The following is a 22185-nucleotide window of genomic DNA, read 5'->3' as shown; positions in this document are numbered from 1 at the left end:
GGTGCAGGGGAGGTGAGCTGCCTGGAGAGGGCCTGGAAGCCTTATGCCCCTTCCCTCATACCTTGCCCTATGCATTTCTTATATTTGGCTGTTGCTGAGTCAAATCTTTTTATAATAAACAAGTAATCTAGTAAGTAAACTGTTTTCCTGAGTTCTATGAGTTGTTCTAGCAAATTACTGAACTGAGGACAGGGTCATGGGAACCCTCAGTTTATAGCCAAATGGGACAGAAGCCATGGGTATTCTGGGGACCCATTAATTTGCGACTGGTGTCTGAAGTAGGGGGCAGTCTTAGGGCATTGAGCCCTTAACCTAATTGAGTTAAGGTCTGTGCTAACTCTGGTTAGTGTCAGAATTGAATTAAATCATTAGATACCCTGATGGTATCTGTAGAGAATTAGAAAATTACTTGGTATGGAAAAATCCTACCCATCTATGTCAGAAATGTTCCAGAAGTGTTGGTGTGATAGGAGCAGAGGACAAGTTTGTTTGTTTGTTTTCTTTTGATATCCAAAAGAGATCAACCAGCAGGTAGGTTGTAAAAAAGAAAAATCAAAATTAGAATTCTTCTGATATAAAGCTCACGTCTTAAGACTCACTGAGCCATTTACTACATAAACATTAGAGTACCTTCTCCAGAGTTCAACTACCCAGAACAATCTGACCACCTGCCTGTTTATTTTGTGTGGGGTACTAACTACAGGAAAATGGGAATGTAATCAGAAAAAAAAAAATCTTATCATTCAGAGCTCAGGGAGGATTCCAAAAGTACTTTTGATATCAACTCCCAGCTTTTTATTTCTCATTTGATAACTTAGGTTAGAAGAAACATTTTATTCTTCATAACTTATACTTAAATTATGCATTTATTCATTACTTTAGTTATTTTGGGGGATTTTAGCAATTTAACAACAGTGTGTTTTGTTCCTCAACACATTTTGTATTTATAGAATTCTTAGAGAGAAGTTTCCTTTTAGATAGTTTCGTTTTTAACCAAAGACATTTGCACACCAGATTGACTCCCTGAATTAAAATATGGGTATGACATAATTCATGAATATACTCATGCATTTCTATTTCTGGAGAAAAATAACCTGGAAAAACACAAACTTAGTCTATTGATAAATAGTAAGCAAATCATCCAGGTGTTATTTCCATCCTCTGCTATACCTCTAGCATTACTATATTTACAAGACACAATTAAAAAAACAAACAAGGAAATAAAATTCTTCTTCCTCGTACTAATTCTAAGAATATGAAAGTTTTCATGACTTTCTGACAAACATATTTGTAGCAACATGTTTTATTCTATGCTAGACATGTATTTTTTTAGGAATTACTTCATTTGACCCTCAAAACACCCACGAGGTATGTACTATTATTATCTCCATTTTATGGGTGAGGAAAGTGAAACAGAAAGGCTAAGAAAAGAACCACTGCCCCATTAATAAGTGGAGTCCTGGTAATCTGACTCGCTAGACCTCATTCTTAATCCCCATGCTACCCCACCTCCTTCATTATTTCACTCAAAACAATTTTCTATCTCTCCCCTCCTATAAAAATGAGAAAAAGACATTTATCTTTTTTTAAAGACATTTATCTAAAACTACTTTTCTTCACTAGAATATAAGCTCCAAGATAGCAGGAGCTTTGCTCTATACATCTTCTAGGCACCTTCTAAAACTGTGCCTAGTTCCGAGTATGCATTCATAAATAGGTCTTGAATGAATAGATAGGGAGAGAGTTCTGGCTTTCCCAAGGGAATATTATCAGAGTGATGAGTAAACATCATATACCACCAATTAGTTTAAGAATTTCATGGTCTTGTGCAAGCAAATAAGTGTAAGCTACTTACCTTTCTCTCTTTTGTATCTTTCAATCTTTCTTATAAGGTTAGGTACAACTTTTCTACAGAGATCCTCCAGTAACCCCAGATTATCCTCATCTATTAGAGCTTGTTTCTCCAAATATGCCAGGAAACTTAGAGGGGTCTGCAAGAGAATCAATGGAGTCACATTTACTTGCCTTCTGATGATCCATTCATTCTTTAAACATTACTTGCATGGTCTCTAGTCACCAAGTCTCACAATGATGAAAAAGGTACAGTGTTTGTCCCTGAGAAGTTCAATATATGGGGGAAGAGGCATTGCTAAGTAAATTATCTATATTAATAACAAATACCAAATATACATAACTCACTATATACCAGGCATTACTTGCTATATATTACCTCAAAAACAAGCCAATAAAGCTAGATACTATTATAACCCCCATTTTAAAGATGAAATTACTGGAGTTCAACAACTTGTCCAAACTCACAGAGCCAATAAGTGGCAGAGCTGGTATTTGAACCCTGGCAGTCTGATGTCAAAGGCTCTCTTATTAATATATTGAGCTATACGCCCTCTCACTCACATCTGTAAATGACATAATTAGATTAGGGCAGCAGCAAAACAGAGAGACCAAAGATACAAAGGGTAAATATTTAGTATTTTAAAAGAAAAAAATTCTTAAATGCTGCTGGGAAAAATAGCAAATTGGCTAGTATTATTTTAATATTGAATTACATGCAGGGTGGAAGGCACCATAATCTTTTCAGTGAATAGCACTTCTCAGTGTATTAAGCTAGTTATGAGAAAATATATATGAACAAACTTACATCAGAGCCCACAGAAAAGAGTAACTCATCAATAGTGAACTTCTGAACACTACTATCTCATTGCACACATAAGCATCAGCTAGGTGGGACCTGGGGCAAGTTCTCCAGACATATTGAAAGGCTGAACAGATAGATAAAAAGGGAAAGTGTGTTCAGAAACACTGAGAAAGAGGCTTGAGTACAAATAATGAATAAGAGCCAGGTCATGGCTAGAACGGTGGGCTGGTATCAGATGTGCAGGAACGCACGGTATGTGAGGAGTTTGAGCATGTCTCCCATGCATAAGGAGTGTCCGCAGAAGTTTTTAAGGAGAACAGTAACATAAACACATGCGGTTTTGAGTAGGAGTCTTCAAATTGGGGGAGGAAGCAGATTAGAGAGAAAATATTGGCAGTAAGATTAAATACTCTGGCAAAGAGATGATCAAGACCTGGTCTAAAGCCAGTGGTGGAAACACAGAGGCGGCACTGGATTTGAGAAACATTTTTGAAATAGAATTTGGTGACTTGTAGAGATCAACTGGAAGTGAAAAAATGAAGGAAGAATCAAAAATTACTTTCAATGGTGATACCACTCAATTATTCATCATTCATCTATGGCACATAGCCGGCTTCACACAAGCTGCACATGGGAGGGGATTCTTGAAGGATGACAGGTCTCATTGCCAACATGGAAAAGGACAAGCCACGTGGAGAAATGATGTGAAACTAAAAATCTGGTTATGAGGATGTTCATGCTGGCTTCAGTAAGAACAGTTTCACTGGGGACGCCTAGATGGCTCAGCCAGTTAAGCGTCTGCCTTCGACTCACGTCATGATCCCAGGGTCCTGGAATTGAGCCCTGGCATTGGGCTCCCTGCTCCCTGCTTCTCCCTCTCCCTCTGCTGCTCCCCCTGCTTGTGGTCTCTTGCTCGCTCTTTCTCTCAAATAAACAAATAAAATATTAAAAAAAAATAGTTTCATTGAAATGATGGAAGTCGAAGTCATATCGAAATGCATTGAAACGTGACCCAGATTTGAGTTAGTGGAGAAAGAGTGTACACAAACTATTCTTTCAAGAAGTTTGGCAGTAGAGGGAAGGAGGGAGACAGCAATAACATTAGGATGAGGAAGGGTTAGTGTATGTGCATGTGTGTATTTTCAAACAAGTTACTAAAGATGGCAACAACTGGCGTGCCTTGGTGGATCAGCCGGTTAAGTGTCTGCCTTCAGCTCAGATCATGATCCTGGGGTCCTGGGATGGAGCCCCGTGTCCGGCTCTCTGCTCAGTGGAGAACCTGCTTCTCCTTCTCCCCTCTGTTTGTGCGCTCTCTCATTATCTCTCTCTCAAGATGGCAGCAACTAAGGGAAAGGCCAGAGTTACAAAATCTTACTTGATTTCTGTTCTCATCTGGTCAAAGAGAAATTACAATTTTTTTAAAGATTTTTATTTTTAAGTAACCTCTACACCCAACATGTGGCTTGAACTCAAAACCTGAAGATCAAGAGTCACATGTTCCACCAACTAAGCCAGCCAGGCACTCTTAAGATATTATAATTTTTTAAGAAATTCCAGAGACAGGGAGAAGAACCAAAAAGACAAAGAAAACTCTGTGTCTCCAAGTGCAGCCCTAGCACACCAATAGCTTGGCCAGGGAATAAAGGCAGGAGAGAAGAGGGGGTGCAGAAAGATTCATCCAGAGCTGATCAGCTGGGCAAAGGGGTCCACCACACAAAGTTCTGCTGTAGGTCACAAGCAAATGAGCTATCTCTGAACCTTAAAACAGAAACACTATTTTTGACAGCATCCTACCAGGAGGAAGAAAATTCTAGAAGCAATGGTGCAAATTCTTCATACTTTGAAGAAAGTTTATGAGATGTTTGGAAAATAACACCTTCTACACACACACACACACACACACACACACACACACTCGAAATGGAGTCTGTACTTTAAGAACGCCACTCAGTCAATACTAGCAGGAAGTGTATGAAAGCGCTCGTTCTGCTTCTATGCTAAGCTAGTAGATCTGGGTGTGGTTTCCTTTACATTCAACGTTCATTTGCTACCCAGAGAACAGATTTCCGGACTATTGTTGGGTCTCTCAGGATGTGTGAAGGCAGCTATATTGCTATGAACTTGTATGAAAGTTATCAAAAAGGAATCTTAGAACACCCTACAAAGATCTTTTTTTTTAAAATATTTTATTTATTCATGAGAGACACAGAGACAGAGAGGCAGAGACACAGGCAGAGAGAGAGAGGCAGGCTCCATGCAGCGAGCCCGATGTGGGACTGGATCCAGAGACTCCAGGACCACGCCCTGGGCCGAAGGCAGGCGCTAAACTTCTGAGCCATCGAAGAATCCCCCAAGTTCATTTTTTTTTTTAACTCAAGAGAGACCATGTGAATTTAGAACCTTTTGTTTTTGACTGAGGGAAGTTCAGGCCCTCCCCACCTGGCTGCTATATAATTTATTTCTGCGACAAAATCTTTTGCAATTACAATAGCAGATAATGCAGCCTTATTAAGCCCTGGCGTGGATACTCATCTGCGTTGCTTAGAGATGGTCCTTTACACATTTCAAGAAGGCTAGCCTGATCACAAGATCCAGTAGAGATTATCTGGATTATCTATAGTATATAAACTCAGCCACAATTCTCACACAAAGAAATAGATCTCCTTCAGAATCAAAAGCTGAGATCATTTGGAACCCAAGAAGTAGTGTGCTTTTTCTGAATCCCACAGTTTTTATGCCACAGTGAAATACAGCAATAGCTCCCTTTACTATTGTACTGAATGAGAAAAAGCATACAATCGTTTGGCTACCTGAGCATGGGCCTTCAATGACCTAAAAGCTAATTTAGCAGGGGGTAAAATGTTTGGAATTCTTCTGGCCACAAACCGTGGATGCCTGCAGGTTAAGGTCTAAGACCCATGGAGGAAAAGTATAGGAAGAAACACATTTCCCAGTTTTTCCTAGTAGAAAATCGTGATGTGGTGTGGAGCATATCAGGGACCCCTGGCCGTCTCCTCATCCTCCACCCTCTGGTGGGGAGTGAGAACTTCTGCTCATGACATAGGAAGGGGCATAAAGGTATAACCACAGAGAGTAGTTTCATTTTATTTATAAACCCAGAGACCAGAGAAATTGTGAGAGGATGCTTCACGCTGGGAGAGAATATTATTAGAATAACCTGGAGAGCTTTTCAAATGACAGGAAATCTCTTGTAAGGTTGAGTCATTTGGCATCTGAATGGAGCTGCTAGTTTGCAGGAGCCTGAGGAGTGTGTTGAAATGTACCGAGCACACATAATCAGCAAAAGTCAAACTGGGGAAAATTCTATCTGCCAATCATCCCGGGGTTCTTCAACAGATAAATTTTTTTTCAACAGATAAATTTTAAGAAAAAGAAAGGGAAGGATTAAAGGGACAGGAGTTTAACCTGTAGGTTTAAAAACACTCAAAAGAAAAAAACTGGCCAAGACTAACTTTGACACCCAGAGATGCACGGGTAAATGATAAAACCATAAAGAAACATCAAAATGTTGTTACCATAAAAGCCAGGACAGTGGTTACTTCTAGGGGGTAGGAAGGGGCTGGTGATTGGAATGGGGGTAAGTGGAGCGGTTTCTAGAGTGGCTGGCAAAATTCAAATTCTTGACCTAGGTGATGGTTTCAAGAGGATTAGCCTTATAATCATTCATTAAACTATATGTTTGTTTTATGTCTTTTTTCTACAATTGTGTTTTGTTGGGTATTTTTTTTTCCGTAAGAATAAAAAGAGAAAAAGAGGAATAAAGTATTTAAGAAAGGCAGAAAGACATCAGAACTTCCAGGGGCTATCTAAGGAAGAAAATTAGTAGATTCCAACAAGTGGCAATAAGTATAAGAAAGTTATCAGTATATTTCTGCGCATCCTATCAAGGTGGCTTAGTTCATCCTGCTAATCTCTCCAGTTATTTGTCATAAAAGCACAGAAACAGAAAGGGTTCAGGCCCTTTTCTCAGAATGAAAAGGGTAAGACTGTATCATCCCATTCATTCCTGCTTTCATTCAGAGCATCACTTTGTAACAGATTCTCCAAGGTTCTGGAGCTATAATGATGACTAACACTCAGTCCTCAACCCCAAGGAACCCACAACCAACCTTTGGAAGAAAGAAGTCTCAAGAGGCGACTAATCAAAAGACACAGTCTAAAATCCCCGAGGGCTCTAAAAGAGGAAAAAAGATCTCAAAGATTGTTGGCAATGCAAACAAAATGAACCTACTCAGGTTTTAGGTCTGACACCAGGAAACATTTAATGAATGACTTACAGAGTCAGAGTCAGAGTCCTCGTTTGATCTACCCCATGTAAAACAGCCTCCCACTCCTCAATGATTTTTCTAAAAACAAAAGTTATTTGTCAATAATATCAGCTGATCTCAGGAGAATGTGATATGGGAGGGCTACATATGGAATGAAGACTTGAGAGCATGGGGGATATTCACATTTCTAAGTTGCATGGGAGGGGGTGGTCCACGGCTGTTCATTTAGTACTAAATTTCATAACTTCCATACATGTTACATGTATTTTTTTTGTTATCAGATGTTCCATTAAGTTAAAATATAATAAAAACAGCAATTGACTAGCATAATTATAAAGTAATGTTATAGGGTAAAATATGAAAGTGGCCCCTTCTAAAATTAACTAACTTGCTTGTTATAAGTTGACATTAGAATCAAAGGAAAACAGGGATCCCTGGGTGGCGCAGCGGTTTGGCGCCTGCCTTTGGCCCAGGGCACGATCCTGGAGACCAGGGATCGAATCCCACGTCGGGCTCCCGGTGCATGGAGCCTGCTTCTCCCTCTGCCTGTGTCTCTGCCTCTCTCTCTCTATCTGTGTGACTGTCATAAATAAATAAAAATTAAAAAAAAAAAAAAAAAAGAATCAAAGGAAAACATAAAAAGTTTTGAGGCCTGGAAGAGAGACCTGCTGCCACTTTCTTTCCTACTCTTAAATGTGACCCATATGGCAATAATATTAATATACAGCAATTATGTTATTATTTAAAATACTACCATTAGTTCGAAACACCTATACAGCCCTCTACAAAGCACATCCTCAAACGTATGTCTTATTTGATTTTCACGAAAACCCTACCTAAGAGATAATGCAACGTTCCTCAAAAGGGCATGCAGCATCCTTCAGAAAGCACATCTAATGTAGATGATGAACGACTCATTCCCACTCTGCCACTATTTCCCACCTCCTCATTTCCACACATTTCTCTCTGGTAAAACACACTGGGTGCCAATAGCAGTTAACCACTTACTAGTAACCTGATTACTAGACGCCAAATATAGGCCCCTAACATTTACCCACGTCATGTTGTCGAATTCTCCCAACAGTCTGGGAAACAAGTAGTGTGATTGTCCACAACATGACACATGAGAAAATGAAGACTCAGAAAGCTTCAATCACTTGCCCCACATTCCGGGGTTAGTCACAGAACCAGGACTAGGCTCCAGGCTCATCCAACACCAGAGTCTTAAGCACTGTATGGGCATCAATTCCTACAAATACAAACCCTTCCTGAAAACCCTGTCCAGCATATTCCCAAAACTGGTGAAGTCAGTGTTCACAACAACCCCACTCTGTAGGACCCACTTACCAGTTGGGTTTTGGGCATCGAATCCCTCTGAAGGAAGATCATGTCCTTTAAGTTCTCTGAGCCAATGCTTTCTGACAGTTCATAGAGCAGGTTTCTAAGACATATATCAGAGAGACAAATAAAACCTCACATGTGTGGAGGACAGCACAATAAATCAAGCGCACTTTTTACAAACATTCTCATGTGGATGATCCCAACCCTGTGAGTAGATAAATCTCTACTGAATTCTGAATCCCACTGTATAGATTCAAAACTAAAACTCGGAGCTTTAAGAGGCCTATTATATTAAGATAATACAATAAGGGGGTGCACCTTAGTGGCTAAGTTGAGTGCCCGACTCTTGATTTCAGCTCAGGTCATGACCTCAGGGCTGTGAGATCAAGCCCTGTGTCGGGCTCTGCACTGGTTGGGGAGTCTGCTTGAGATTCTGTCTCCTTCTCCCTCTGTCCCTCTCCCTCCCCCCCCTCACGCCCACGCTCTCTCTCTCTCCCTCTGAAAAAACAAAATAAGATTAAAAATAAAATAAAATTTTAAAAGATAACACAATAAGCAGGTGAGGCAGGCCTTCTGATTCCAAGTCCAATACCATTTTCCATCCCACTAGGAAGATGTAAAACTCCATGTTGGCATACCCTCCCACCTCCTGACTCCATTCCAGGAATTCAGACTTACTTTACAGGCCCTCATCAAAGAGGACTTGATGCCAGTCTGTATGAGGTCAACTGTTGAACAAAGAAGGAAATATCCCAGCTTCTGGAGAATCATGTAATTGACAACCAGAAAAGCTGAACATTTCATTCACATACTAACACCTCTGTATGCCAGAGACCCACCCTGGGTCATTGAACCAGCGTTGTGGAAATAATGACTTGCAGAATTCCCCCACTGACTCAAGTATAGCTCAGATTCTCAGCCACTTCAAGCACTAAGACCTGAAGGATTCTAGTCACCCAGGCCATAAAAGGTTCTTTCTCATGTGATTCTCTGATGAAGCTATGTCAGTGGACAATTTAAAACTGTGTTGATCAAGTTAAATCCTGGTGACGTGCTATACAACTTGGTGACTATAGTTAGCAATACCGTTGACCCTTGAACAACATGGGTTTGAACTGTGAAGGTCTTCCTGAGTTCTGATTTTTTTCAATAAACAGAGTACAGGATAGTGAATGTATTTTCTCTTCCTTATGACTTTCTTATTAACATTTCCTTTACTCTGACTTACTCTATCCCAAGAATACACTATATCATACATGTAACATGTAAAATATGTATTAATCAACTTTATGGTCAACAGTAGGCTATTAGTAGTTAAGTTCTGGGGGAGCCAAAGGTTATGCATGGATTTTTGACTGTGTGGGAACTGGCACTTTAACCCCCACATTGTTCAAGGATCAACTATACTGTGTTATATATTTGAAAGCTGCCAAAGAGTGGATTTTAAAAGTTCTCATCACAAGAAAAGAAAAATTGGTAACTATACATAGTGATGGATGTCAAACGTATTGTGGGGATCATTTCACAATACACTCATGTATCAAACCACTATGGTATACACCTAAAACTGTACAATGTTATGGGTCAACTGTATCGCAAGTAAAAATAAAAAATGTTAAATAAATAAAATAGCGTTATCTAAGGTCTGACCTGTGATAACCTGATGGCTGTATTTCACCCCATGAGTAAAACATCTGTATTTTACCTCTCTGGGTTTCACCCAAAAATGTGTGAAAATTTAAAATTGGGGATCCCTGGGTGGCGCAGTGGTTTGGCGCCTGCCTTTGGCCCGGGGCGTGATCCTGGAGACCCAGGATCGAATCCCACGTCGGGCTCCCGGTGCATGGAGCCGGCTTCTCCCTCTGCCTGTGTCTCTGCCTCCCTCCCTCTCTCTCTCTCTCTCTCTGTGACTATCATAAATAAATAAAAATTTAAAAAAAAATTTAAAAAAAAAAAAAAGAAAATTTAAAATTGGACATGGCATAAATGATGTCTTTCTCTACTCCAGAGATACATCTCCTTTTTCATTTGCTGATTTGGCCCCAAGTAGGCATTCCCTCTTCTCAAATCCTCACAGTGAGTCACAGGAGGAAGGGCTATCTCGGAATGCAGAGGGTAAAAGGAAAGTGCAAACCCCGCTATGCTGAAGCCAACTTCCATTGGCAGGGAGAGGCAAACCAAGAGAAGGCACTGCCAGGCCCCTAGCTGGGCTCTGAAGCCTTGCTGACCTCCCAACCTCTCATCTCATTAGTACCTGAAGGGAAGAGATCTCCTGGTTTTGAAGCACTATGTCATCAAAGGAGGTGGGTAAGAAGAAAATCCTAATCCTCGCCTCCTTTCAGAGCCCAGTGGCCTGAATGAACACCAAATAGATGGAAACCCCCCTCTTGATCACAGACTCCTCCCCACCTGAACAGAGAGACCCTCCTTCGAGTTGGCAGCAAACTCTCCACTTGCTCTTTGCTTTGATTGAGGTACCGCAGCAGCGAATTTTGCTTGATTATATAGAGGAGTTCCGCTAGGAAGAAGGGGTCCTCCTCACTCAGCAGCTCCTCGGCCAACAGATGATCAAAAATATCTGAGGCTGAGTTGGACCTCTCCAGCTTCTTGTGGGAGACGAAGTCTCGGCAGAGAAACTTCAAGCCCTCCACATCTTGGATCTCCAGTTTTGAATCAATAGTCAGAAGCTTCCCACGGAAGCTCGACTGACAATTATCATCAGAACGGAAAGTCAAACTTTGAGCTTGAGTTGTCATGGCCAGCCTGAAAGAGAGAAGAGGTGGGGCAGCACATGAGAAAGCAAGGATACAGAGAACCCCAACTTCCCAGGCCTCCTCCGTTCAGGCATGAGAATTTCCCAAAAGTGCTGAAAAATAAAAATTCCTATAAGCTTACTTCAAAAACCAGTAGCCCCAAAAAATGAGCCCAACACTTGCATGGCAACCGTTTTGGAGGTCTGGAGGAAGCTTTTTTTGGAATCCAATTTACCTTCATTTCTCCCAAATCAAAGTGTCCCTGGGGAGAGCTCGTCAAAAGGGAGGCTGACAAAGCACAATCTCTCCATGTTAGAGCTTTTAATTCATTCCAATCAAATAGCAGAAATCGAGTTTAGATTTATGCCTTTCATTTTGGAAATACAGCAGTCTGGGAGTTTGTACTTCAGAAGTGTCCACTAATCCAAGAACAACCATAACAGGACAGGTCTATATCTCACAAAAAAGAGAAGCCATAATCCTAGACCTCAAACGAAAGGGAAGTTTTGGACAAGAGTTGCTAGATCACTGAAGGAAGTCACAAATTACCTAAATTATATTTCCACCTGATCTGTTCATAAAGTTCATACGGTATTTTCTTTTTTTTTTTAATACGGTATTTTCTACACTAAATTTCATTCTAATTAGAGGAACAACGAACTGATAAAAAATTTTCAGTGTGATATTATTCATTCTATAAGGCCTCAAGGTGTAGATTCTCTTTGTAAGATTTGGCTATTTAGAAACAAGAAACCACTTTCTAAAGGAAGGAGAACATAACAAAAACAACATCAGTAACAAAGAGTGGTTGTATCTAATTGGTATAATTACAAATACTATAAATTCTTTTCTGGGCCACTGTCTGAGTTTCTCAGATTTTATGCAACGAACACACATTAGTTTTACTGTTAGAAAAAGAAAACTGAGGGGTGTCTGACTGACTCGGTAGGTAGAGCATATAACTCTTGATCTCAGGGTTGTGAGTTCAAGCCCCACACTGGGTGTACAGCTTACTTAGAGAGAGAGGGAGAGAGAGAGAGAGAGAGAGAGAGAGAGAGAACAGAAAATGGTATTTTTTTGTGCTTATCCATGGGGTCTTCCCTTCTAGTAGTAGCCTGTGATACTAGAAACCAAATGAATGGCTTCTTGGACAGAGTTTGCAATTCTAAGATATCTTAAATTTGCCTTGCAGTTTCCCGAAGATTCCAATCTGTAGCTTTGATGACTGTGCCAGACTGTCTCCATTTGTGGACTAGCATTTACTTCCGCCTCTAAAAGTCTGTGTTGGAGCTTTCCTGGGGCTTTTGAGGCCTTCATTTTCCCTGGCACAGCTAATCAATCCAGGCAGAAACATGCCATGGCCAACAAGGGCTTTTGCAAGTCTCTGTGACTGAAGCCTATTGTGGAAGAGCTCAGCAGGAGAAAGGTGCTCACCACGTACCTTCAGATCAAATTCCGTTGATCCTCTGGAGGCAAATGGTTCCTGGGGGAAACTACCTGAAAACAAAGTTTTGAAGAAATTAGAATCCTCTGCGTAATCCAAGTTCCAGGGAAGCTCCCATTTACGCGGGAAGAGAACTCAAGACTTTTCTGCTTCAGCGAGCAAAAACTGGACCTTCTGGTTTGGGTAACTTGATAATTAATTTCCTGCCCACGTCAGAGCTGCCTTGGCTGCCTTCTCCCCTCCCCTTTCCAGGTTTTGGAAAACGCTAACAAACAGCGCCTCCTAAAGGCAAGAGTCACAATTTTTCCACTGGACGCCCGGGATTTTCTCTGGTTAAACCAAGGACTCTTTACAAATGAACTTTTCCTTTGGGTCACGAAGGTTGATGAATCAGAGAAGGAAGGAGAGAGAGAGAGAGGGAGAGAGAGGAGATAAGGAAGCAAGGAAGAACAAAGAAAGGAGACTTTTCCTAACCATCTCCTTCCCCAAACTCACTTAACCTTTAAAATAAAACCCAAGAAGTTCAAGAAATAGAGGTCAGCCATCTTAACTCTTTCTCAAAAAGTTGCATGTGCAAATTTTTTTAGTTTAAGGTAGAAAAAAAGGGAGGGAGAGCTGGACTATAAGCCCATTTGGAGGTATTTGCAGGAAACTCAATAGCAGACAAAACTGATGCAGTCTTTGGTCTCACAGCACATTCAGTGCACCAAGAAAGAGACTTTGAAGACATTATTTATAAGGATAAAAACAATACCTAACACTTACATGGCAATTGTCATGTATGAGGCACTATTTTTTCATTGAACCATCCCAAGTCTCTAAGATAAATACTATTAGCATGACTCCTCCTTTAGATGTGAAAACTAGAACACAGAAAGGTTAAGTAATTTTTCCAAGGTCACATGGTAAGTTAGTGGGAAAGCCAAAACTTAAATCAGCAAATCTGACTCTTAGTCACTGCACTATAATTCAGCACATTCAGGTGTGCAGAGCTCTGGGAAGAAGTACAGATTCTTAGAAAAGATATTTTATTTCTGAAAAAAAGTAAGATTAATGATGCTTTACTAGCAAATATATTAAAGTGCTATTTTCATATCCTTGGCATCATCCAGAGAACTATGTTTAAGAAAGATGAGCCCAATTACTCAGCCATAAAAATGAATGAAATCTCACCATTTACAAAACCATGGATGAACCTAGAGGGTAGTATGCTAAGTGAAATAAGTCAGACAGAGAAAGGCAAATACCATGTGATTTTACTTATATGTGGAATATAAAAAAAAAAAAAAACAAATGAACAAACAAAACGGTAACAGACTCCTGGATATTGGAAACTGTTGGTTACTAGATGGGGTTTGGAGCACAGGTAAAAAAAGGTGAAGATGATTAAGAGGTACAAACTTTTTTAAAAAAAAGAGGTACAAACTTCCAATTATAAAATAAATGAGGGGAATGTGACATATAACATAGCAAATAGAGTCAATAATTTCATAATAACTGTATGATGACAGATGGCAACTAGACTTAACATGAGGATCATTTCATAATGTACAAAAATAACAAATCAGTATTATGTACACTTGAAACTAATAGGATATTGTATGTCGATTGTACTTCAGTTTTTAAAAACTTACAACTTAAAGTGTGCAATGGGCAGAGCAATTTAATCTGTTTAATAAACCAGTCAAAAGATACACCCCATTGGTCCTGGAAACAAGTGTGAAAAACCTGAATGTGGCTTTGAGTGATGAGGAAATGATGGTGTGTGTATAACTTCTACAAAACCCCTAAACATAGCCAGACAGGCATGAGCACTGGTATAGGGAGTTCCATTTATTATTGGAATGTATGCCATTTGGAAATGTTCTTTACTATTACTAATAATAAATAAATGGTTCAGAGAAAAAAGAAAAAACAAAATAAGTCCTAGTGGTGATGGTTGCACAACAGTGTAAATGTACTTAATGCCACTGAATCATACACTTAAAAATCGTAAATTTTATGTTATGTACATTTTACCACAATTTTTTTGAAAGATAAGGATACACAAGCCCTAAGTCTTAGTCTTCTATTTCATTCCTTGCAGCATTTCAGAAAGTAGTTTAGTAAAACTATCACTTCTCACCCTGTTTATAAAGTACACTAGCTTTTTCAACTTTTATTCAACAATATTAAATATTTTGCAAGCTCTCCCCATGTGTAAAGCACTGACCTGGGCACAATTAGAAAGGAAAAGTGAATAAAACACGTTTACCTTTAAATAATTATGACTACTACCATTTCTTGGCCCCTTCTTTTCTGATGAACTGTCTAAAGTCAATGTTATTAGCTACATTCAGGAGATGAGGAAATTGAAGCTCATGGTTGCAAAGTATCTTGCCATTATCCCAAAGGCAGGAAGAGATGGGAATTCTAGGTCTCTCAGATTCCAAATCCCATGCTCCTGACCACAAGGCTACAGCTGCCTGTGTCTCCATATGACATGCTATATGTAACCATTGGGCAGGGTGTGCTGATGCTGTGATAGGGCTTCACCTAAATACTATAAGAGCTCCAGGAACAATGGATGAGTCCTAATGAAGATGACTTGGAGGAGGAAGTATTTGAGCTAAGTTTGGAAAGCAGAAGTAGAATAGAGACACGTGAAGTAAAACTTAAACTTTTGTCTTAGTACTTAGTGGAAACACTCGAACCAAGTTACAGTGAGATTGTGTGCCATTTTATTTATATTCAGTATTTCACACTTCTTCCAATTTAGGGCACAGCAACTGAGGACATGTTGATGGCAAGTTGATAGTAGTGGAAAGAATAAACATTTCTTACGGCATCTTTCCTGATTGGTTGCAGGCAAGTGGGTCTACACGAAAAGCCAGTCAAAACCTATTTAGCCTTTTATAAAGTGTTGGGAGTCTGCTACTGCCCTGGGGACAAAGGGGAAATACCGGATTGTTTCTCTTTAGTTTCATCTTCAGAGTGGCTAGTGGTGGCAGTAGTAGGCTTTCCTTTATGTCCAGGCTTTGGTCCAAGTTCTCCACCCTCAAAGTTTATAAAGGGAAACTTTGTAAGTGTAAAGACTTATGAACTAAAGAATGGACACAAGTGGAAGATGGGAAGATGAGTGTGCCACCTGCTGAAGAGCTCCATTCCTTGAAACTTTCGCCCCAAACCCTGATCCTGAGATGGTAGGTTCTTTTGAGGAGCCATCCCATCCCCAACTTCCAGGTCCTCCTCCCTCCTTCCCTCCACACCTATTCACACATTCCAGACCTTGCCAGAACCAATGTGGGTGGGCAACATCTAATCCATTAACAGTCCAATAGAAAGGAGGAAGGGCAAATTCTCTCTTTTTGAACTGGTTGGTCATCTTCTTCTACCTTTGGACATTAAAGCTCCTGGTTCCCTGGGCTTTTGGACTCCAGAACTTACACCAGCAGCCCCTACTCCCCACTCCATCTCACCCCACTCCCCAGCCACACTCTTATTGTGTATGCACTGGAGAATCTTGAAAGTTTCAAAGGAGGGAGGTGACAAAGTTGTAGCTAAGGAGAGTCTTCAGTTTGCCACGTATGAAGTAATCATAGAATTAAGAGGCTAGGGCAGCCCCGGTGGCTCAGCGGTTTGGTGCCGCCTTCCGCCTAGGGCATGATCCTGGAGACCTGGGATCGAGTCCCATATCGGGCTCCCTGCATGGAGCCTGTTTCTCCCTCTGCCTGTGTCTCTGCCTCTCTCTATGTGTGTCTCTCATGAATGAATAAATAAATAAAATTTAAAAAAAGAATTAAGAGGCTAGTGGCAAGATCAGAGAGAAAGCCGTTATCATAGTTCAATGGAGAGATAATGAAAGCAAGGGAAATTGTAATGATAGAGATAGATGGAGAAGACATTATAGATACAGGACCAACCAATTTGGAAACTGGCTGAATAAAGAAATAGAGGAAAGAGTAGATCACAGTGAAAATGAGGTGCCATTAACTGAAATTGGGAGACACAGGCAGAAAAGCAGATTTGTAATGGAGGTTTTTATATTATATTATATATATATTATATTATATTATATTATATTATATTATATTATATTATTATATTGAGTTGGAGATGCCAAAAGGAAATGAAGTGGAGGGATCCCTGGGTGGCGCAGCGGTTTGGCGCCTGCCTTTGGCCCAGGGCGCGATCCTGGAGACCCGGGATCGAATCCCACGTCGGGCTCCCGGTGCATGGAGCCTGCTTCTCCCTCTGCCTGTGTCTCTGCCTCTCTCTCTCTCTCTCTGACTGTCATAAATAATAAAATAAAAAATTTTAAAAAAAAAGATTTCCTCTTTAAAAAAAAAAAAAAAGGAAATGAAGTGGATGAAGTGGAAGCATTAGCCAGGAGGTTGCAGGGTGAGCTTTGAACTTGAAGAGTCTGGACTAGAAATATCCAACTTGTTAGCAGCATAGGAGTAGTAATTGAAGCTACAAGATTGTTGAACAAGAACATATAAAGAGAGAAAACAAAGGAGTGGTCCTTGTGAATATACACAGTCACAGATATGGAGACAAAAGATTCTAAGAAGACTTGGTCAAAGAAGTCCTTGAGAGAACTTCTAGGGGGGAATACAGTAGGAAGGGAGAAATAGGGAGGAGACAGTGACCCCCAAAGAACCTAAAGACTACTAGTTTGGTCACCCTTCGATTTTACAGATTTGGCTGAATGATTAAGGTAGAATCCAGATAGCAAGGAAGTATGGAGCAAGTGGGTGGAATAAGAGAGAGTACAGAGTAGTCTAAACCATCATAAGACTTGAAAGAGGGCAGCCCCAGTGGCTCAGTGGTTTAGCGCCACCTTCAGCCCAGGGTGGGATCCTGGAGACCTGGGATCAAGTTCTGCGTCGGGCTCCCTGCATGGAACCTGCTTCTCCCTCTGCCTGTGTCTCTGTCTCTGTCTCTCTAAGAATAAATAAATAAAATCTTAAAAAAAAAAAAAAAGAAAGAAAGAAAGAGAGGGACTTAATTTGATGGGGGCGTCAGAGCTTGGTTTTAGACTGAAGGATCAAAGATAGAGGGAGAGTTTAAAGATGCAAGACAGCTGAAATAATGCTTAGTCCTGACAGAAGACTGAGCTATGCCAGAAAAGGCAGTAAGAAGAGGATGGGAATCCTAAGGAAGAAAAGATGTTTCTTTATCATCATTTAAGCACTGAAAAATTGTGAATGACTTAAATATAACGCAAAACATAGATATAGACATGACTACTTGAAGGAAAAGATAGAACAATGTTAAATATTATGCCATTTATGTTTAAAATAAATACATTAAGTGTGTTTATATATTAAACAAACTGGACCTTTTTATAATATGTAATTTTTATTTTGTTTTTAAGTTACAATATGTGCTTTGTATACAAGGAAACAAATAATACATTTATTTAAAACTCCCAATATGGTACTAATATTGAGTGTATACTAATACATAGACCTTACATCTTTCAGAAAAAGTAACTCAAAATGATGACAGACTTAAATGCAAAACTCTACAACTTCTGTATAATAACATGCAAGAGGGGCGCCTGGGTGGTTCAGTTGGTTAGGTATCTGCCTTTGGCTCAGGTCATAATCTCAGGGTCCTGGGATCTGGCCCCATGTTGGGCTCCATGCTCAGTAGGGAGTCTGCTTGCCCCTCTGCCTCTGCCCCTGATGGGCTCTCTCTCTCTCTCACAAATAAATAAATAAAATATTTAAGGAAAATAACATAGGAGAAAGTGTAGGTGATCCTCAGTTTGCTGATGATTTCTTAGATACACACTAAAAGCACAATCCAGGGGGGAAAAAAAACATCTGTAAGTTGAATTTCATTAAAATTACAAACTTCTACCACATTTGGAAGAAAATATTTGTAAAATATATCTGATAAAAGACTTACATCTGTAATATACAAAGAACTCTTTAAAACTCACCAGTAAGAGGGATGTCTGAGTAGCTCAGTTGGTTAAGTGTCTGACTGTTGGTTTTGGTTCAGGTCATGATTTCAGGGTCATGAGATCAAACAAGACTCTCCTGCCTCAGTAGGGAGTCTGCTTAAAGATCTTCTCCATTTCCCTATGCCCTGCCCCCTGCTCACTCTCTTTCTCTCTCTCTCAACTAAATCTTTAAAAAAATAATAATAATAAAAATAAAAACCTTCACCAGTAAGAAATAAGTCACTTTAAAAATGGGTGTCAACAAAGAAGATACACAGATTTAAGCAAATGCTCACCATGATGCCATTAGGTAACTGCAAATTCAAATGTGTTATCACTACCCATCTATTAAAATGGCTAAAATCCAAAACATTAACCACCAAATACTGGCAAGGATGTGAAGCAACAGGAACTCTGCAAAATGGTATAGCCTCTTGGGAATACAGTCTGTGTTTCTTCCAGAGTTAAACATAAGCTTACCATCAATTCAACAATTGTTCTCCTAGGTATTTGCCTAGTGAGCTGAGCTTATATCCACAAAGAAATCAGCATACAAATGTTTATCGCACCCTTATTCACAATGTCAAAACTCAGAAGTAACCTAGATGCATATTAAACATGTAGGTTAAAAAAAAAACAAAAAACATGTAGGTAGCTCAGATTTTAAATGCATACATATTTTTAAACAATAATAGAAAATTAAAATCATCTAGATAAATTTTTAAACTTATAACATGCATAAACATTCTAAACATCTTAATCAAATAATAATGCATCAGTTGGACTGTGTAGGTGGAAAGAAGTATAAATTTTTTTCTCTCACATAAAAATCTGGAGGTAGGTAGATTCATCCAAGAAGGCTACTTCCTGCTCACCACTTAGCTGGCCCTACAGTGTGGCCATTATCCCACAGTTCAAGATGGAATTTAAGGCTCCAGCCATCACATTCGTGTTCTAGTCAGCAAGATAGAGGAAGGGATGAAAAGGTGAAGGGCAGAAACAACTGCCTTTTTTTTTTTTAACAACTCCCTTTTTAACATTTTAATTCCAATATAGTTAACATACAGTGTTATTTTAGTTAGTCTTGGTAGCATAAACAACATCCTTAATCCTGAAAACTTGCTCCTAAAATCTCAGAGGGCAAGAAGAGATTCTCATATCAAACCCTGCAGATAGAAGAAGGTGTCCGGTGACCCCTACTATGACCTGTTCATGGAAGAGGACTGAAAGAATTGGGGAATGGGATAGAACAGGGAATGGGATAGAACAGGGGAAGAAGTGAGGGTCAACTGGGGGTTGACTAGTCAGTCATCTGGACCAGTGGCTCAGAAAAGCAGCAGTGAGTCCGGGGGTCCTGTGTCTGAAAAGGGGCTAAATATGGGACAGAGAAGTGAGGACAAAAGTAAGAAGAGGAAGGTAGTTTTGTTAGTGATACAGAACCAACTGCTTAAAAGTTGAAAGGAGTTACCAGAACTTTAGGGCAGGAGCCAATATTCTGAAATATATAGACAGATATAGGTGAGAATTTGGAGAAAAGAAAGAGAAAATATCAGTCATAGTCCTGCCATCTATATGCCACTTTGGAAAATGATCTTTTGTTTTCCTGAGAAGTATTTTTTGTTTTATTTTAAGCATAATTGTAATAAACATACTATTTTGTACTCTTTTTCAGGTAACATGAATATATGAGCATTTTTCCTCACTACGATGTTCTGTTAAGGCCATATTGTGAATTGGTTAAGCACTTGGGCCCCAAAGTGTCTCTCTTTATGGCCCGAGTTTATATCCTAGTATGGGGTGATGATAGGGAAGCTACTTAACATTACTTGGCCCATTTTCCTCTATCTATAAAATGGAAGAAAAATAGTGAGAACAATAATACCTACCTCATAGAGCTGTTCTGAGGGGGGATTGAATAAAATCCTTCATGTAATTTATGTAATGAGCTAACAACCCAATGTAAGCTCTTATTATTTATAAACATAATTTTAATGGTTACATAAAATACCAGCCAGTGATATCGTCACAACCATACATTTATTACTGAACACTTGACAGTCTGGGACGACTGTTAACATTTTTAATATTTTATTGGATTTATGCATAGAGATACACATCATTTAAAACCAAGTCAAGAGGCACCTGGGTGGCTCTGTGGTTGAGCATCCACCTTTGACTCAGATCATGATCCCAGAGTTCCTAGGATCAAGTCCTGCATCGCGGTCCCCATGGGGAACCTCCTTCTCCCTCTGCCTACATCTCTTGCCTCTCTCTATGTGTCTCTCATGAATAAATAAATAACATCTTTTTTTAAGTCAAAAAATATAAAAATAAATAAATTTTTAAAAACTTTAAATGCTATTTTAAATAATTATCTGGTTTTAGGTCTTCAAATCCAAGAAAGAAAAGTACATGTGATTGCTATAAAATATCACTTGAGTCCTAGATATTTCAAATTACAAGGCCAGTTACAGACTCAATGTTTGTGACCCTGGGCAAATTCATAGCTTGACACCCTAATCCTCAATGTGATGATATTAGGAGACAGAGCATTTGGGAGTAATTAGCTCATGAAGGTGGAGCTTGCTTCCCCCCTCTGCTCTTTGCTATGTGAAGGCACAGTGAGAAGATGGCCATCAGTAGACCCAGAACCTGGTCCTCATCAGACACCAGATCTGCTAGCGCCTTAATCTTGGACTTGACAAGGAGTCATACCTTCTTGGGACACCTGGGTGGCTCAGTGGTTGAGCATCTGCCTTTGGCACAGGGCATGATCCCAGGGTCCCAGGACCGAGTCCCACATCGGGCTGCCCATGGGTAGCCTGCTTCTCCCTCTGCCTGTGTCTCTGCCTCTCTCTCTCTCTCTCTCTCTCTCTCTCTCTCTCTGTGTGTCTCTCATGAATAAATAAAATCTTTTTAAAAAAACAAACTTTCCTGGGATCCCTGGGTGGCGCAGCGGTTTAGCGCCTGCCTTTGGCCCAGGGCGCGATCCTGGAGACCCGGGATCGAATCCCACGTCAGGCTCCCGGTGCATGGAGCCTGCTTCTTCCTCTGCCTGTGTCTCTGCCTCTCTCTCTCTCTCTCTCTCTGTGTGTGTGTGACTATCATAAATAAATAAAAATTTAAAAAAAAAACTTAAAAAACAAACTTTCCTGACAACATTCCTAACAGAGGGTCTTTTCAATACATAACAGGACCCATCTTACCCACATATCTTGAAAATTACTTCTGGTAGTTTGGTTAGGAAAGTTTAGTAATGAAGACTACAGAGCTAAGCTAAGAGAGGCTTTTGGCCATTCATTTACAGGAGAGGATAAGTTTCTTTCTCAGAGTATGCTGCAGCCAGACGTAGTACCTCTCCTTAGCAGACACTCTGCTATTCCAATCATAAACGCTGCTGTTGAGTTCAGTGTGGAGTTCCAAGAGTGGGCGTCTTCTGGAGGGAATGAGAAAAGCAAAAATTAATGCCATGCAGATATCAAAAAGGAGACAGATTGTCATTAGGGTGAAATGAGCCAACAGATGTGAAAGTGCTTTACAATTGTTTCTTTTTAAATGCTCTCTACAAGCTACTGAGTGAGTGATCCAAACCAGCTTGCCCAATGACCACAGTCCCTTCACCCAAGGGGCAACAGCATCTTATCCTGGGGACACTCCAGCCAGATGATAACTTACCTGGATCATAATGCAAATGTAGGATGGATGCCAAGAATACTGCTGGCCCATGGAAGGCTGGGTCATTTCTACTATAGCCCATTCCTTGCTGC

General features: G+C 40.0%; 2 protein-coding genes across 10 annotated transcripts in view; both read right to left on the bottom strand.

Annotated features, from left to right (window-relative positions):
- Nucleotides 1-12660, bottom strand: part of CASP10 (caspase 10) — a 32856-nt gene extending 20196 nt beyond the window's left edge. Inside the window, exons 1-4 of the mRNA XM_055345453.1 lie at nt 12481-12660; nt 10696-11049; nt 8293-8386; nt 1856-1991 (exon numbers count right to left, since the gene is read on the bottom strand). Coding sequence (XP_055201428.1) covers nt 1856-1991; nt 8293-8386; nt 10696-11042 — 577 coding nt within the window. The 5' untranslated portion in view covers nt 11043-11049; nt 12481-12660. The remainder of the gene's footprint in view (nt 1-1855; nt 1992-8292; nt 8387-10695; nt 11050-12480) is intronic.
- Nucleotides 12661-17813: 5153 nt separating this feature from the next.
- CFLAR (CASP8 and FADD like apoptosis regulator) overlaps nt 17814-22185 on the bottom strand; it is a 42304-nt gene continuing 37932 nt past the window's right edge. For 8 of the 9 annotated variants that reach the window (XM_055345066.1, XM_055345062.1, XM_055345065.1 and 5 more), the window contains one exon: nt 17815-21854. In XM_055345066.1, the coding sequence (XP_055201041.1) occupies nt 21716-21854 (139 nt within the window). In that variant the 3' untranslated portion in view covers nt 17815-21715. Of the gene's footprint in view, nt 21855-22185 lie in introns of all 9 variants that reach the window. The other variant, XM_055345070.1, reaches the window with a different exon arrangement.

Source organism: Nyctereutes procyonoides, unplaced genomic scaffold, assembly GCF_905146905.1.
Source record: "Nyctereutes procyonoides isolate TBG_1078 unplaced genomic scaffold, NYPRO_anot_genome, whole genome shotgun sequence".
In the NCBI taxonomy this organism is placed as follows: Eukaryota; Metazoa; Chordata; class Mammalia; order Carnivora; family Canidae; genus Nyctereutes; species Nyctereutes procyonoides.
This window is presented reverse-complemented; position numbering and strand designations above follow the sequence as displayed.